The 19007-nt window shown below is 38.5% G+C and overlaps 1 protein-coding gene across 1 annotated transcript in view; it reads left to right on the top strand.

The window, feature by feature from the left end:
• The window catches only part of SLC7A11 (solute carrier family 7 member 11), a 66809-nt gene that overhangs the window by 35601 nt on the left and 12201 nt on the right, over window positions 1-19007 (top strand). Inside the window, exons 7-9 of the mRNA XM_081958865.1 lie at window positions 16141-16264; window positions 16420-16523; window positions 18392-18488. Coding sequence (XP_081814991.1) covers window positions 16141-16264; window positions 16420-16523; window positions 18392-18488 — 325 coding nt within the window. The remainder of the gene's footprint in view (window positions 1-16140; window positions 16265-16419; window positions 16524-18391; window positions 18489-19007) is intronic.

A 19007-nucleotide genomic window follows, 5' to 3' on the forward strand; every position in this document is an offset into this window, starting at 1 on the left:
CCAGGTGTAGTTCCAACTAAGAGATGACAAGAGCATGAGCCACTGTTTACACCAAAAATTTATCTACAAGAGATAGATCTCAAGGGGTTTCAAAAATTACTGACAGGCTAGCTTGTTTCAAAGTGAGATTATCCTCTATCTTCTGTATATAGTTTGTTATATGATACCAAAATTTCTTATGCTGTGAGATTTATATTTTCCCCTATTTCCCCTATTCCCACTAGAGTGACTGTAAATCCACTATTTAGTTCTAATTATAAGAGGCTTGCAATATGATATTAAATTTCATGCTTTGATTTCTGCAATACATCACTAATAACATCAGAACATTGTTGATTCTTGCTCATAAATCAGATCAAATCATAATTATAATGTAATCATCTAAATTCATATGACAATTTAAATCCTTTTACTATTCCCCCTACATGTTGTGAAATTAAAGGATTTTTATCATGCTTTCTGACTGCCAGTTGGTGTTCATGGATATGTTGTGAGTCTTCTGCCTATGTCCTACATAGTGGTTGTTGCAGTTCTTACATTGTATGTTGTAGATGATGCCTGTTTTTCCTTCTGGGGTTGCTGGGTCTTTTTGTTTGCATATGCCAGGGTTGTCAAACTTGCGACCACACCCATGCCCAATTTTGTGAAAGGGAAAAAGTTGTGATACATCAACTTTGCTGTGACGATGCAAATTTGACACCCCTGGCTTAGGTCTAATGCTAGATGCTAACACTGATGATGGTACTAATTTGAATAACAAAATGTCTGTAAAAAAACAACCAAGCTCAGAGAGCACCAAGGACCTCTCATACAACATATGAGTCATACATAGCTTTAAGTAAAAAATCCTTTTCACACTTTGTGCAATAAAGATGAATATTTTTTTTAATCATTTGGATGTCCTGTTCAAATTGTAACAAAAAAAAAAAGGCATGGATTTGCTTTTTCCTAGTTGTGCTTATGAAAATGATTGCCTGAGTCTTTAAAAGGATGATAAAAATTTCATGTAATTTCTTGAAGGGCAATATAGAGATGCAACCTCAAATTGCTCTGGTGATAGATTTTTGCTGTATGGAACCAAATAATAATGGAAACGTGATTTGTCTTTTTGTCATTGTACTGTAATTGTATGACAAGAGCACTAGAAATTTACCAGCTGATAAAAGTTGATCAGTGATACTAACTTCTGGCCATTGCTGGAAAATTTAAATGATATTGTCTCACTTTATTCTGGATTTGTTTTATTTAGATTTGAGAGGTATTTTAATTAGTTTTAATGGTTAATCAGATAAAAATTAAAATTAGGGAATAAGAGCATTATATTTAAAAAGCTACTACTTTTTTGTTAGCATTTGGTGGCAAGAATATGCAGTAAGAACAGTAAAATACTGTGATAATCAGCGATATGTGTGGTTCTCAGTGGGTTAGCTGTGGGTTGTTTTCCTCAAATTCTCATCCTATTTGTGGATAGAGAATTTGGAGGAAAGAAACACTGAATTTTGTAATTTACTTTCCTGGAACTAGACATCTTCCCAAATGTTGAACATTAGCTTTTGCTATCGAAGCCAATGAAGACATTTACATTGGCAACATATTTGTATCCTGTGCAATGTCGGAGGTTGCTTACCATTGAGGGATTTTGTACTTTATACAGCAGCTGCTACACAATAATACAAACAGATAACTGGAAGCTAATGAGATCTAACTTAATGAACAGCCACATTGAGGAATTGTTTGATCCTCTTGATTACGAAGAGTTCCAGAACATATTTAAAATATGCTAATCTCTTCTTAAAATAACGTTAACGTTTATTACAATATTTACTTTTCCTAAACAAACAAAAAGAACCTTCAACACCAACTCAAAGTTGTACAATGATTATACATGATGAAGGAAAAAGTAGCTATATAATTGTGATTAATATAAACTAAAAATTAGGGGGGGGGGGAACCCTAAGTAATAGAAAAAGATCCATATAATAAATATAGATAACAACATAGTACTAATTGAAGGTTAACATTAAATCTAGGCTGTATAGAAACATATCACAGCATCTTTTCATTTTTAGCTGTAGAGACTTTTCAAAAAGAAACAAACTCATATTATATACCCATTCCTTAAAATAAATTCATTTCTAGTTACATACATTTATCTTGTTTGTCATATTCTAGGTTTGATGCAGCAAAGTGTTTATGAAACAACAAATTCCATGTTTAGCAATATCATGCAAAAATCACGTTAAGATCTTAACTATAATATTTTCTCCTAGAATTCTATTGATTTATGTAGTGTTTTGAAATTAAAATAAGGCTATTACCGACAGCATCACATTATTAGAACATTATATGCCATTCTACAGAATAATTTATTTATTTTTATCAATATTGATATGCTATCTGAGAGGATTTGATAAGCTCAAAATAATATTATTGGATGAATTACTTCCATGTCTGTTTCATACTGTATTCCTTAATACCTGGATTCATTGATTTCCAAAACTAGATATTCCAATTCTTCATCCCACAATTCAATATACAGTTAATACACTAATTTTACTTATAAAAGTGAACTGTGTGTTTCTCTTTAAGAATTACATTTGATAAAAATTCTAAAATTGAAGGCATGCTGGAAGTTTATTTATTTATTTATTAAACTTATATGCCACTTATCTCACTCATCTAGGAGATTCTAGACAGCTTACACTCGATTAAGACAATTATATGAAGCACTAAAACAATAAATAGTAACAGTAAAAGTGGTTTAAAATTGACAAAGATGGGAAGGATGGGAGTGAGATGCACACATGGAGGAGTGTATCTTATTTTAGTTTGTTAACCACCTCAAGAATGACACAGAATAACATTTCCAAAATGGTTGGTTGCTATGTGTGGACCATATTGCATGTTTCAAATGCTGGTCTTGTTGTATTCGGGTCTTTTCCCATGTAAGATTGAGATTGTCTTGGCAACGTTTCAGCGAGGTCTCACTCACCATCTTCACCCAGCCTGAAGATGGCGAATGAGACCTCGCTGAAATGTTGCCAAGACAATCTCAATCTTACACGGGAAAAGACCCGAATACAACAAGACCAGCATACCTATACCCGTGAAAATCTATGAATGAATATATATATATATATATATATATATATATATATATATATATATATATATATACATACACACACACACACACACACACACACACACACACACACACACACACACACACACATATATATATATATATATATATATATATATATATATATATATACAGTATATATACACACAAAGCTAATTTTGCAAGTAAGTCAGATTCATGATACAGTCCCCCAAAAACTTAATTAAAACTTAATTGATTTAGAATGTTGATGCTTGTGTAGTCCAAACAACCCAATGAAAATCTTCACTGTTTTTCCATCTACCATACGTCAGTTTATCGGGTGGTATGGCATTAAAAGATAGCTGCTTATCTATTAATAACCAAACGTGCCTTGCAACTTTCAAAGCTGGAAATGAAAATCTCTTATTAGTACACCTGGACTCCCACATTTGTCAAGACTTAAACATGTTAGACATTTGTTTCACCAAATGGGCCCAAAAGGAGGAATAATAATAAGGAATCTAATAAAAATGTTAAAATAAAAATCTAGTGATACAGTTGAAAATTTGTAGACTGCAGTTATCATCATTGTAAAGTAACCTCAATTTGGCCAAAGTTATTCTAGAGGCTTTAGCCAGCTGTAAAAATTTTCCCATTAACTTACTTATCTGTGTAAAACATCTAATTGGAATTTACATTGGATTTCCTCTTATAATATGGCATTAATCTTGAGGAAATGTTCATTTTGATATTTTTTATTGTGCCCCAAATACTTAATGGAAGGTAAAGATATTGACATATATCTACTGAAATTTCACCTGTTTGTTTAAACATATTAAATTAACATACTTGGTATATTCTAGAAAAGGATAAACCTAGGTACTTTCTAAAGTCTGTGTGAACTTTGAATTGAACCTGGCAGAAGCCATTTTTCTATTCCTCAGTTGCCATACAGAGGAGGGAGGGGGAAGGATGATGAAATACTTTGCTAGACAAAACACAGAACTTTCTTGTAGGAACCAAAGTCATCTCTGCAGGTGGTGGATATAGACAGAGAGGAGTGCCTGGAAAGCCCACCAATTAAACTAATTGGCTAATGTGACCTGTGACTTTTGGGGAGGGAGTTATTTCCTATTTTAATTATACTGAAACCACAGGAAACATTTAGAGTTGGTTTTCCATTTGATGGAGCCGATATGATGTACCCAATAAAGAAGTTCTTAGAAGAAAACGTTAGCCTCTGAGTTCTGATCTGTTTGGGTTTGTTAGTTGGTATTATGACAGACTGTGAATATCGTAAATCCTACTATCTTAGAGTTATCTATAGATGTAATCGATCTCAAAAATAACAAATTAGGCTCAATCCAGCTAATATTAATACTGTATAAACCATATACAGTACCTGAGCTTATGCCCACCTAAGACCATCGAGGGTTATCATCTATTTTGCTATTCACCATCTAGGGCTATCACCCATTTTCTCTACCATTTTCTCTACCATGTTCGCCGCATCCGTCTAACCCTATCATCTGGACACCTGCTCTCCCCCCCACACTCTTTATCGAAGAATGATCCAGGACAATGCCTCTTACCCCCCCCATACTGACTTTTGGGGACAATGCCTCTTACCCCCCCCCCTATACTGACTTATTTTTACCATCTACAGCACCTTAACCCCCACTGGAATTTTGATAATAACTTATTCGAGGTTAGACTTGCTCCGCCTGCGGGAGGCCCCTCTCTCGCAGGTTTGGCCCTTGGCTCTTTCACGGGCCTGCCTCAAGGACGGGTTCATGGACCCCGAGAGGTGTAGGAGCCGGAAGTTAAGGGGATTTTTAGTAAAATGTTTTTTATCTTTTTTAGGGGGTTCCAGGGTGGGGGGGAGGGCCTATCAGACCGGGAGGAGAGCCAGTGCCAGGCAAACAGGTGAGTCCAGGAAGGACGGGGGTGAGGTGGAGGGGGGGAAAACAAAGGTCACTCGAACAGAGGGTTGTTCTATTACAACGGTCGTGGGGAGGGGGGGATGCGAGGACAGGATAAGATCCCAAGGTCGGTTGGGAGACTGTGGCTGTTGGTTACGCCCGGTCGCTTGTACCAACCCCTGCAGTCTAGGTGGACAGGTACTACAGAGCCAGGGCCTGCGGCTGATGCTTTGCAATGCAAGGTCTGTTACCAACAAGGCCCCCCTCATTAATGAGTTGATCTCAGAGGGGGAGCTAGACCTTGCAGGGATAACGGAGACCTGGTTGGGCCACAAGGGTGGTTTACCCCTCGTGGAAATGTGCCCACCAGGTTTCCGGGCATTCCATCAGCCCCGGGCCCTGGGTAAGGGTGGTGGGGTGGCGGTGGTTATTCGGGAATGTTTAGAGCCGAGGGAGTTCACTGTCCCTCAGATACCCGGGTGTGAGTCCCTTGGTGTGAACTGGGGCCCAGGGAGGCAGTGGGGCTTGCTGATTGTATACTTGGCTCCTCGCTATGCATCAGCAGCCCTGCCCGAGCTCCTCGAGCTAATCTCAGCGACGGCAGTTGAGACCCCCAGACTCTTGGTCATGGGGGACTTCAACTTGCCGTCGACGGGAGCGGCTTCCGAGGTGGCTTGGGAGTTCATGGCTTCCATGACGGCCATGGACCTGACCCAATTAGTTCAGGGCCCCACTCACGAAGGGGGCCACACACTGGACCTCATTTTTGTATCTGAACAGTGGACGAGTGATCTGGGAATAGGGGATTTAGTCATCACGCCCCTGTCATGGTCAGATCACTCATCCCTCCGGCTGGACTTCCCTGGCGCTATCCCCCACCGCGAGGAGGCGGAACCAGACTCTACAAGCTGGTACCGCCCCAGGCACCTGATGGAATCGGATAGATTCCAGACGGAGCTTGGGCCAATACCTGTAGCCCTGTCCTGCTCCCGCTCCGAGGACCTAGTGACTGCCTGGAATAGGGCGACAACTGGGGCCTTGGACCGGGTTGCGCCTTTGCGACCTCTCCTGCGGCATCGACCCACCCGGGCTCCTTGGTTTACTGAGGAGCTAAGGGTGATGAAGCGCCACAGGAGACGTCTAGAGAGCAGGTGGAGGTCCTCACGCTCCGAATCTGACCGAACACAGGTAAGAGCCTATTTGCGGACTTACCTTGTGGCAATAAGAGCGGCCAAGCGTAGGCATTATGCCGCCCTTATTGCGTCCATGGATAACCGCCCTGCCGCCCTGTTTCGGGTGACCCGCTCCCTTTTATCGCAGGGGACGCAGGGGGCACCCTTACAGGGAAGAGCAGAGGAGTTTGGGGAATATCTGCAGGACAAAATTGCTCAGATCCGGAGCGGATGGACCTCCGTCAGTGGACCAGACGAGCCGCCAACAGCGAGTCTTGAGAGACCATTCTGGGAGGAGTTTGACTCTGTTGCCCCCAAGGATTTGGACAGGTTACGTGGACGGCTGCGGCCCACTACATGTTCAATGGACCCGTGTCCCTCCTGGCTGGTACTGGCAGCCTGGGAGGTGACACGAGGCTGGCTTCTGGGCCTGGTGAATGCCTCATTGGGTGAGGGATACTTACCAACCACCTTGAAAGAGGCGGTGGTGAGACCCTTGCTCAAGAGGCCTTCGCTCGACCCAATGGAGCTAGCTAATTACTGTCCAGTCTCCAACCTCCCCTTTTTGGCGAAGGTTGTTGAGAATGTGGTGGCGCAGCAGTTTCCATGACACCTGGATGAATCCGATTATCTAGACCCACGCCAGTCCGGCTTCCGACCCGGGCACAGCACAGGGACAGCCTTGGTCGCGTTGGTTGATGATCTCTGGAGGGCCAGAGATAGGGGTTGTTCCTCTATCCTGGTCCTATTAGACCTCTCGGCGGCTTTCGATACCATCGACCATGGTATCCTATTGCGCCGGTTAGAGGGGATGGGAGTCGGAGGCACCGTTTTGCGGTGGTTCGGCTCCTACCTCTCCGACCAGAAGCAATGTGTGTTGACAGGGGGGCAGAGGTCGACCCTGAGGCCACTCACTTGTGGGGTGCCACAGGGGTCGGTCCTCTCGCCTCTCCTGTTCAACGCATATGTGAAGCCTCTGGGTGAGATCATCCGTGGTTTGGGGGTTGAGTACCACCTGTACGCTGATGATACTCAGCTGTACATTTCAACCCCAAACCACCCCAACGAGGCTGTCGAAGTGATGTCCCGGTGTTTGGAAGCCGTCGGGGTCTGGATGGGGGACAACAGACTCAAACTCAACCCCTCCAAGACCGAGTGGCTGTGGCTACCGGCACCTCGGTTCAGCCAGCTGACACCATCGCTGGCCATAGGGGGCGAACAACTGTCCCCTGTGGAACGGGCGCGCAATTTGGGTGTCCTCCTTGATGCCCGGCTGTCAATGGAGGACCATGTGGCAGTCGTGGCAAGGGGGGCGTTCCACCAGGTCCGCCTCGTGCGCCAATTGCGCCCCCTACTGGACCGGAGTGTCCTGCGCACAGTCACTCATGCGCTGGTGACGTCTCGCCTGGACTACTGCAATGCCCTCTACATGGGGCTTCCCTTGGGACGCATCCGGAGACTGCAGCTAGTCCAGAATGCAGCCGCGCTGGTCATCATGGGGAGTACACGATACTCCCACGTAACACCCCTCCTGCACGAGCTGCACTGGCTACCTGTGGCCTTTCGGGTGCGTTTCAAGGTATTGATTACCATCTTTAAAGCGCTCCATGGCATAGGACCTAGTTATCTGCAGGATCGCATCCTACCACACATGTCCCTACGACCAATCCGCTCACACAGGGAGGGACTCCTCCTGGTGCCGTCCGCTAGGCAATGCCAGCGGGCGACACCTAGGAGTAGGTCCTTCTCTGTGATGGGCCCAACCCTCTGGAATGACCTCCCCCCCGACATCAGAACCACCACCGACCTCCGCTCCTTCCGTCAAAAATTAAAGACTCACCTGTTTCAATTAGCTGGCCTGGCACTCTCTTAGTTTTGCCTCCCGGGGATATATTTTAACTGGGTTTGGGTATTTTAATTGGGGATGTTTTTTAGGGTTTCCATAGCATATTTATTTCTTGTACAGTCTCATCTCCTCCACCTAAATGTTTAGTATTCAATTGTTTTATATTATTTATATTGTTATTCATGTATTTTATCTGCATTTTATCTGACTGTACACCGCCCCGAGTCCCTTTTTGGGAGAGGGGGCGGTTTAGAAATCTAAAGAAATAATAATAATAATAATAATAATAATAATAATAATAATAATAATAATAATAATAATAATATAACCTCAATAGATTTTAATAAAGACATTGCATTATTGTCAATTCTTCCAGTCTATTTTACTTACTGGCTGCCACATTATATTTTGATGAACTAAGAGACAAATTCTATACTTCTTTTAAGTATAGTTATTGATGAAGATACTATGTTAATCTATGACCATAAATTAATTATTTAATTTGATTTGAGTAAAGATACCAAGTTATAATCTAATGAAAAGTATGGTGGAAACCTGTATTTTCCTTGAACAAACTTCCTAAATTTAATTTGGATTGCATTAAAGACATGTCCAGCATTCAACAAAATTAGAACAGCTGGTTTATGTTTATCTGCAGTGATTTCCATGATAGCATTTTTCAGCTGGATATTCTCAGTTAATTTTCTATTTTTATTTTTTTTAGAAAAATACAGATTGATTTAGATGAATTATAGATGGCATGACTGGTGTTGCAATGTCTACATTAAGTGAAGACATGGTTTTAGCTATTTTCTGGGGTCTTTAATATTGCAGTAATGAAAGATTTAGGAATAGCAAACATATAAGAAATATAGACAGCTAACAATATAGGTGCTATAAAATTCTGAACCACTGAGTTGCAAATATATCTTGTCCAGCAGTTTTCTGCTACTTCATAAATAGGATGAAGCCAGAAGAAGACAAGAAAGTCAATTTTTCTGCTTCATAGTGGGTGCCCAGATATTGCTGAAGTAGTCCAAATTCACTTACTTACTCTACATTAACTGGGATTAATGTACAGTACATCTAAAATAAGTGTTACCTGCGATTCAAGTTTATGTTTGTTTACATATGTGTTGCATGTGATAATGGCTTGGAAATGAGCTACTTTACCTTCGGTAACAATAATTTCTGTTACTTTATTTTTACGCCTACTTAGACTCCCTCAGATATGTTACATGTTCATATAGTCTACAAGAACTACATTCCACATAGACATGGGTAATAACAAACTTCCTAAAGTTATAAAAATATTAGTAAACATCCCTTACAAACAGAGTTTAACAAACATTAGGTGTCCCTTACATTTTTAATAGTTTGGAAGTAAGATATGTGAAGGATCACTTGTTCATTCAAATCTTAAGTGCTCATCTTACTGACATCTCATCCTCCTGACATGGTGTCAGTAGTTAGGACTACTGTCAAGTAAATGATTTTTATTTTAGAATATAAGAGGAAATAATGCTTTTTGTCTTATGATATATACTTTGTCATTTCTTTAATTAAAATTCTTATAATAATATTAGTATTTCCTATGTTCCTTAGCCTCTGTTTCAAACTGCTGCAATACCAGTATTGGTTTATTATCTGCAAAAGTTTGTGATTGATCTTGCAGGCAATAGAACAGTTATTGTTTTCCTTCTTAATCTTCTTGTTGAGTTTAGGGTTTCTGCAGTTAGTTGTTGTTTACAGTATTGATGACAGTACAAAATAGTAGATATTGTTTGTATATTTTTTCCATGTTTCAATTATCATAAAATGCAGGATATTTTGCAAACACTGATGAGAAGTGATTCTTGAGGAGTATTGAAGTGTTATCTCCTAATGACAAGTTGCAGATGTTTCCTAACAAACTTGGGAAATTTATTATTAATGTATTGGTTTCCCTCATTTAATCTTGCAATGCTTTGAAACATTACCAGTGGCTTGTGTTTGTTTTATATTTGGCTTTCTTTGTAACAGTTGAGTTATCATAAAAGAATCACAAATTTAGGAGAAGGATTCAACTTGCAACTAATCTCAAAAAACTCAGGCTAATTCTGTCTTCAATACTTTATAATAGGAACCTCTACACATGAGCAACAGCTCTTGTGTATCTCTGTAAGAAAAGCACACCACAAAAATAAGTTCCTAAATTGTGCAGTCCTTATCTATTAACATTTGTTGAGCTGTAGGAGATCCCAGGCGGATATTTAGCATGGATATCAGAGAACATTCTGTGTAGGTAGTCCTCAACTTACAGCAGTTTATTAAATAAAAGAGAGACCGTTCCAAGTTACAACGGTGCTGAAAAAATTGTTTTAATGACTGTTTTTACACTTACGTCTGTGGCAGCATCCTCATGGTCACATGATCAAAATTCAGACACTTGGCAACTGACTTGTACTTATGATGGTTGCAATGTCCCGGAATCATGTGGTCCTCTTTTGCAACCTTCTGACCAGCAAAGTCAATGGGAAAATCAGATTCACTTAGCAACCATATTACTCATTTAACTACTGCAGTGATTCACTTAACGACTGTAGTAAGCAAGGTTGTAAAATGGAGCAAAACTCAACAAATGTTTCACTTAACAACAGAAATGTTGGGCTCAATTGAGATCGTACGTCAAGGACTGTCTATATATATGACACAAAGGTTGTGGCTAGAGGTTCTGTCCATGATAAATTATTGTATAAGGCCATGATGATACATTTCTCATATGTAAAATATATACAGTAGGTACTGCTTTTACAAACATAATTGTGGCATATACCTACATCTAAATTATAAGAAAACATTAGCAAATGTAGAAATTATTACAGAAAAGAGGCATACATTAAGACTTTTGGAAACTTCAGTGCATTTATGTGGAAAATAATTGCAAATCACATTGAAATCAGTGGACTAAATAACAGTTTACCTTTTCTTGACTTGGACTTTCAGTTTGATAATCCTAACTTTTCAGTCTTTCTGCCTTTTATAAAGAGAATTCCATATATCCTTCTTTAACTCTAGAATTTTTTTTTATTTCTCACCTTTCTTCTCATCAGCTTTCTTTTTTTTACAGCTTAGAAAAGATGTCCAATTTTTAATATTAATAAAATACAGGTCTCTTTCTTACTATGTATTTTGGAGTTTTTCCAGTTTCAAACAAGACTTTATGAATAATTAATTTATGAGTTATTCAATTGAAAAGGGTTTTTCAATTTCAATAGCCATATGATACACGAAGTTTATGTGTGCCAATTAATTTATAGCAAAAAACCTTAATTTACTGCTTCAGAGAACGAAATTGTGTTTCTGTTTCAAAGTGTTAGATGGCAATGTAGCAAAAGGAGTGGCTTACATGTTGCATAATAATAACAGAAAATCTAACTTTTCAGTTAAAAATGGATATGGATTGAGTAGCTTATCACTGGAATCATTAAACCAGATATTTCATATGGTGTTTTTTCCGCTCTGTGTGAACTCTTGTCACTGCAAGCCATCAACTAACAAGTAACACTTGCTGGTGTTACATGCTAATGGGTTGCAGTTCCCTAAGGGGCCAATTGTAGTGGGGGGATGACAGAAAAACCTCTTATTCTGCTGCAGGCTTCTAGGATCCTGGAGAGTCCCAGGCTTTCAGCAAGGTAATGAATAGTATCTGCTAGTTTTTATTATTATTAATATTATAGTTTGTCACATAGGCAGCCAGATGTTCAGTCTGGAGTTAGCATTTTTATCCACCTATCAAGTCCTTCCAAAGTCCTGGGATAGGCGGATATGGATGTTTTATTATTATTAATATTATAGCTTGTCACATAGGCAGCCAGATGTTCAGTCTGGAGTTAGCATTTTTATCCACCTATCAAGTCCTTCCAAAGTCCTGGGATAGGTGGATATGGATGTTCAATGATGTTAAAGGTATTGTCTCAGGTTTTTAGCTGTTTAGAGTAAAGTTGTGTTTTTGCAATTGACTGATGTTTTTGTCAACGACAGTGGTGTTCAAGTGGTGCTCCCAATTCTTTTGGGATTGCACCCAAGGGACTTATTGCTATTCTTACTACCTTTGCTTTCTAGTGCCACAGACCTTCTATTTCTATTTGCAGGTCCCAAAGGTGCTTTTTCAAGAGGCAACTGGACTTTCTTGTTTTTCTTTGAAGACATTTCGCTTCTCATCCAAGAAGCTCCTTCTGCTCTGATTGGATAGTGGGGAAGGGAAGGATTCATACTCCTTGAAGACAGTTGGTCATTTGAATCTTTTAGAGATTCATTGAGGCCACCTGGAGGTTTATCTGTGTCTTGTGAGTCACCTGAGTAGTACAAATGGCTGTGGAGCCTTCTCCGAATTGTTGAAAGGACCATTGTTGTAGCCTGGAGATAGATGATGTACTCAACAACTCTATAAAAGAATGCAGATGACCAGTGTCTGCAGTGAGCATAAATGTGCAGGTATTTTGTCCTCCAGCACTTTCTTTTCTATTCTGCCATCTCCAAGTACTGTTACATCCACCACCCAGACTTTTTTTGGTCTTTTTTATTGACAATTGTTAAATCTGAGGTGATATGTGACAGATACCTGACAGTTTGAATTCTAAAGTCACAGAACACATTAGGTTATTTATTTTCTATATTTTATGGTCCCACTAGTTCTTGCTTGCAGGCAAATTATATTTCTTGCATTGCTGCTACTTTGTTGTGATGTTGTTTGTAGTCAGTCTGTGCAATCTTTTTGCAGCAGCTAACCAGGTTGTCCACTGTTTCTACAGCACCTTTGCAGAGACAGCACTTGCTGTTTGTCATTGTCTTCTCAATTCTGGATTTGTATGCATTTGTCCTCGTGCAGCCAGAATTGGCACCTCTGTCTCTTTCTACAGTTTTTCTGTTCTTAGCCATTATCATGTCTTGTTATTTTCTGCTTTTTCTGTTTTTTTAAATTTAATGTACTGGGCAAATAATACTTTGTCTTCCCTTTCTGTTCTCCCTTTGTCTGTTTTCTGTTCTCTGTTTGGTCTTTTATGTAGGCCAGTTTGGTTTTTTCAGTTCTCAGTAAACCTTCCTGATATACTATTTTCAGTGCACTGTCTTCACTATCCAGCAGATATTCTTCCAATGCCCTTTTTTACTTTTGCAACTCTTGTAGTGTGTACAACTCTTGTGATATACTTGCAACATTCTACGCCCACCTATTTTCCTTGGCAAGTAGAGTTTGTCAATATCACAAATGATGAAAGGACATGATTCATTGTCATTATTTTTCTGGTTTTCCTATCCAGAACTTTTCGTTCTGCTTTCTATTTCAGTGGTATATCTAATGACGGGAATTGCCCAAGTGTTAATTGCCTTGATCATATTTCCTCCACTTAGTTTGATCTTTTAGATCCTCTTTACTCTCATGATGATGCATTTATTTCTAACCCTTTTCTTGACTTCAGTGTGCTTCATGTTGTCAGCTTAAGGATACCTATGTATTTGTAGTGATCTTCTTATCAGACTCTCAATGTTATTTCCAAAGGGCATTTTTATTCTTACAGTTTTTCACAATTTTTCCTGTTTGATGGTGACACATTTGTCCAATCCAAATTTCATTTATGATATCTTGACTGTATATAACAGTGTAGAGCAGCAATTTATTTTTATCATTATTATTTTATTGTCCTCAATGGAACATGCAGCTTAGCATGACAGAAATATGACAGTATTTCACCTGCCAGATACATACAGGCTTAAGAATGCTTTCTCACTGGTTGGCTTATATATTCACATTTGGTTTTATAAAAGAGTACATTAATTTATATACAAGAGATGCCTTGGAGTTTTAAGAATACTATCAAGGCAGAACACAGGGCCTGTGATGATGAAGCCAAAAGGATAGCCTTAGTAAACTTTAGGGTTAGGGATAGGCTATTGCTATCAAATGATCAGTAGACATGTGCCTTGAAGATGGACAAATTTAGTGATAGTATATGGACAGAAAAAGTATTTAGCTGTGAAAACTAAAGCCCCATTTTCCTTCAAATGTCTTTGGGACCTTTCTCAGTGTAGCATTTATCTGCAGTGTTACTTTGGAATCAGGATATATGTGACCAGCTTGATGTCTGTTAATATCTGGGTTGTGTTAGGCCTTTTAAAGTGAAAATGGTGTCACTCATTTCCAAAGCCTTAGTAAATTTACTGGATGAGAGTAATGATAAATAGCAATCCCAAAGGTGCTTTTTCAAGAGGCAACTGGAGTTTCTGATTTTTCTTTGAAAACGTTTCACTTCTCATCCAAGAATGGGAAGCGAAAAGTCTTCAAAGAAAAAAACAGAAAGTCCAGTTGCCTCTTGAAAAAGCACCTTTGGGACAACCATGACCTAGATGACTGAGAATCTCCATAGATAAATAGCAATGTTATCAGGTACTAAACTGGATAGCGGCAGCATAGCCTTTTTTCTTTGTTCTTGCTACAGCTTGCCCAATATCCAGGAAAATGGTGATTCTTGAATCTGGTTTCTCTTGAATAGGGGACTGATTTTTAACTAATGGGGTAAAAAGATATTTTATAGCCTTTTTTCTCTTGTCTTTCTTCAAGTGAAATATTTCAAGATATTGTGTTGGATTTGTTGTGAGATCTCCAAAGAGTACTTTCCAGGCAAGTGAATATTTACTCATCACTCAAAAAAACCCTACATCTGAAAATGATTGAATAATCTTGTTATGATTTTTCTAATCTCTGAGGCAACTGGGTTAGGCTACCCTCTCTATCAGCTTTTCCACTCTCACTACCTTACCCTGTCTACCCATTCTATCTAGGGTACAAAGGCTATCCTGTGTACCAATCTCTTCAGTTTATCCTTATTCATCTGCTGCTGGATTTGGCTAGAATTTTATTATAGCAGGTTGGATGAAGAAGGGAAAAATTACCAGTTAGGACAAGTAAGGAGGTACAACATTTGGTTTTTCTGCTCTCTCAATCAGATTGTAATTTAACAATTCTAATAGGTGTAATTATGCCATTATTAAAGGCTAGGTCTTGTGGTGTGAATTGTAATAATTAACTTTTAATTACAAGATTTGGTTAGGTGACTCTTTATCACCAGGTGTGTGTGAAATATAAAACCCAAAATGTACTATGAAGCAAGACAACACTGACTAAGAATTTGGTGAATTACAAGATCAGACTAAAGAAAAGATCTAATGGTTGATTGATATCACCCTGTTTTTAAAATGTCACTGTCACTCTTCTGAGCCATTAAAATAGGGCATTATGTCTAAAAATATTTCTTAAAATGTATCATTTAGCCGTCCCAAAAAATTGATATATGAAATTAATTTATTCATTTCAAAAATGAGAGCTTAGGATTCAATTTGTTTTGAAAGATTCCCAGTTACATTTCTTTTTGTCTCTTAAGGTAATAGAGTCTTGTAATATCTACCTGTAAAATACTGATGATCACAAAAGAACTTGCCAAATTGTAATTCTTTATTTGAATAGGTTATATTCAGGTTTGTGGTGACAATCTATCTTGGATTATCTAGATTTCCACCCATTACTGTTTTGTCCAAGAAAAACCAGTGGTCTACTTTGATCTCAAAATATATGTTAAGTTACAATTTGATGATAATTCTCCAGAATGGCTCAGAATATAGTGTATCCCACTGACTCAAACAAATTCTGTGCAATTGTAAATTAAAAAGTGGTGAGGATAAATGCAATTTTCAGCATATCTGTTTGAATAATAAATGCCTGACTAATAAAGCTTGCTTACAATGTTGACCTAAAATAGTTTTTTTTTAAATGTAATCAATGGAGGCATCATGTTTCAGACTTTGCAAACAGGGATGGGACAGAACTTGCCTACTGTTTGCAATCTATCCAGGTAGCAATTATTTATAATGCAAAAGATAAATTACTCTGACCTGAGGTATAATAGTATAAGCAATCAGGTTTCATAACAAGATTTATCTTATGTATAAAATCAGTAGTCACAATGAATGCGATATAGCATGAATCAAATATATTTCCTAACCAAACTGATTTAATTTTATGTGCAGATGGATAACACTCATTTTTTTTCTGTTTTTCAGAAATGTGCCACTCGCCATTTGCTCATCAATGGTAATCGTCACACTTGGCTACATCTTAACTAATGTGGCCTATTTTACAACTCTGAGCCCTGAGGATATACTAATCTCCAAGGCAGTGGCAGTGGTAAGTCGTGGTATGCATATAGGAAATTAGGGAGCATTATAACATATTGGAAATAAATCCTTTATTATAAGAGAAGAACTGAATTTATAGGATCTATATTTTAATATTAAACAATATACATATATTAGTAATGTTTTCTGTTTTATTTTTGTTAGACTTTTTCTGAACGTCTACTGGGAAAGTTTTCCTTAGCGGTTCCTATTTTTGTTGCACTTTCTTGCTTTGGATCTATGAATGGTGGTATATTTGCAGTTTCAAGGTAAGTTATTCTTTTGCTAATGAAAGCTAAAATAAAAGTGAATGGTGCTTTATTTGTAGTTTCAAGGTAAGTTATTCTTTTGCTAATGAAAGCTAAAATAAAAATGAATGGAACATAGAAATATACTGTATATCCATATACACACATACAATAGTCAACATGGATTTGTCAAAAACTGATCATGCCAGACTAATCTTATTACATTCTTTGATAATGTGACAAAATTAGTGGACCAGAGGAATGCGGTTGATATAGTTTACTTGGACTTCAGTAAGGTTTTTGATAAGGTAGAATATAACCTACTACTAGATAAAGTAGAAGAATGTTAGACAGCATCACGACCAGATGGATTCGTAACTGGCTGACCAACCGCACTCAACTTGTAGTCCTCAATGGAACTGCATCTACATGGAGGGAAGTATGCAGTGGAGTACCCCAAGGCTCTGTTTTAGGCCCAGTACTCTTCAACATCTTCATCAATGATTTGGATGAGGGAATAAATGGGGAACTCATCAAATTTGCAGATGACACCAAGCTGGCAGGAATAGCCAACACTCCAAAAGATAGGCTTAAGATACAGAAGGATCTTGACAAACTTGAACATTGGGCACTATCTAATAAAATGAAATTCAATGGTGAAAAGAGTAAGGTTCTACATTTAGGCAACAAAAACGGACCGCACAGGTACAGTATAGGTGGTACCATGCTCAATAGTAGTAACTGTGAGAGGGATCTTGGAGTTCTAGTGGACAACCATTTAAATATGAGCCAGCAGTGTGCAGCAGCTGCCAAAAAAGCCAACACAGTTCTAGGCTGCATCAACAGAGGGATAGAATCAAGATCACGTGAAGTGTTAATACCACTTTATAATGCCTTGGTAAGGCCACACTTGGAATACTGCATTCAGTTCTGGTCGCCAGAATGTAAAAAAAGATGTGGAGACTCTAGAAAGAGTGCAGAGAAGAGCAACAAAGATGATTAGGGGACTGGAGACTAAAACATATGAAGAACGGTTGCAGGAACTGGGTATGTCTAGCTTAAGAGAAAGAAGGACTAGGGGAGACATGATAGCAGTGTTCCAATATCTCAGGGGTTGCCACAAAGAAGAGGGAGTCAAACTATTCTCCTGGGGGTAGAACAAGAAGCAATGGGTGGAAACTAATCAAGGAGAGAAGCAACTTAGAACTGAGGAGAAATTTCCTGACAGTTAGCACAATTAATCAGTGGAACAGCTTGCCTCCAGAAGTTGTGAATGCCCCAACACTGGAAGTCTTTAAGAAGATGTTGGATAGCTATTTGTCTGAAACGGTATAGGGTTTCCTGCCTAGGCAGGGGGTTGGACTAGAAGGCCTCCAAGGTCCCTTCCAACTCTACTATTGTATTGTATAATAGATTAGATTTATTTCTTCCTATGTAAAAATCGCCAACAGTCTAATAATTGAATAAATACAGAGAGAATATTATACTTTTCCTTTAGATTTAGTTCACACTGACACACACACACACACCTTATATATATATATACACAGTATATATATATTATTATTATTATTCCCATTGCCTGGTACAATTTCACTGATACTTGTATAAATTATCTGCAAAAGTAAAATAAAGCAGTGCTCAACTATTCCTGCTTTTGAACACTGACAAAGATGTAGGTACAAAATAGGTTTTAGAAGATTATTTTCATAAGCTTTTAAATTTGCTTTCTAAAATTCTTTAATTCAGCCTCTAATGCTGGCCTTGCATAGAAACAAATAGTACTATTGAGGATAACTTTGAATGTATTCTGCATCTCTCGTGAACTGCTTCAATTAATCTTGGTAATGAGCATCTTTAAAAGCTGTCCAAATTTATTTTCCCATCAGGATGTTCTATGTTGCATCCCGTGAGGGTCACCTTCCAGAAATTCTCTCCATGATTCATGTTCGCAAGCACACTCCTCTACCAGCTGTCATTGTTTTGGTAAATCATATAAACAAATGGCTCTTTATCAACACTGTATAACATGGTCCTGCTCAGAAGCATTCAAATATAACTTAAACACTACTTGAAATGTGGTTATTTATTTCCATTTCATTGTGTTTGGAGGGGTGGAAAATAAATAATGCGATGATGTATTCAAGAACTTTCTGCTAGTTGCCCTTAACTCTCACAGGCCAGCACTTAAATCAGACTGCTGTATTTTATTTGAAGGTTGAATGAGAGTGATTAGTTAAACTCTCAATGGAATGACTCTTCCTAGATAGGAGGCAGACCAGTGAAATTCTAAAGACAGGCTATATGCTAATGTGCTGCTTTGAAGATCTGAAGTTACATTCTCCATATTTTGAAGAAAGATGCAAATAGCAGTGATAGATAAACAGCACTATCCTTCCTTTCATGGTGCTAATTCTAGGTAATTCATATACATATGTATATAACTGCCTTTTTTATATCACCAATCTGCAATGCTGAAATGAGATGGCAGGTTGGATAAAGGAC

This window comes from Natrix helvetica (genome assembly GCF_964273705.1).
Source record: "Natrix helvetica genome assembly, chromosome: 7".
Lineage (NCBI taxonomy): Eukaryota > Metazoa > Chordata > Lepidosauria > Squamata > Natricidae > Natrix > Natrix helvetica.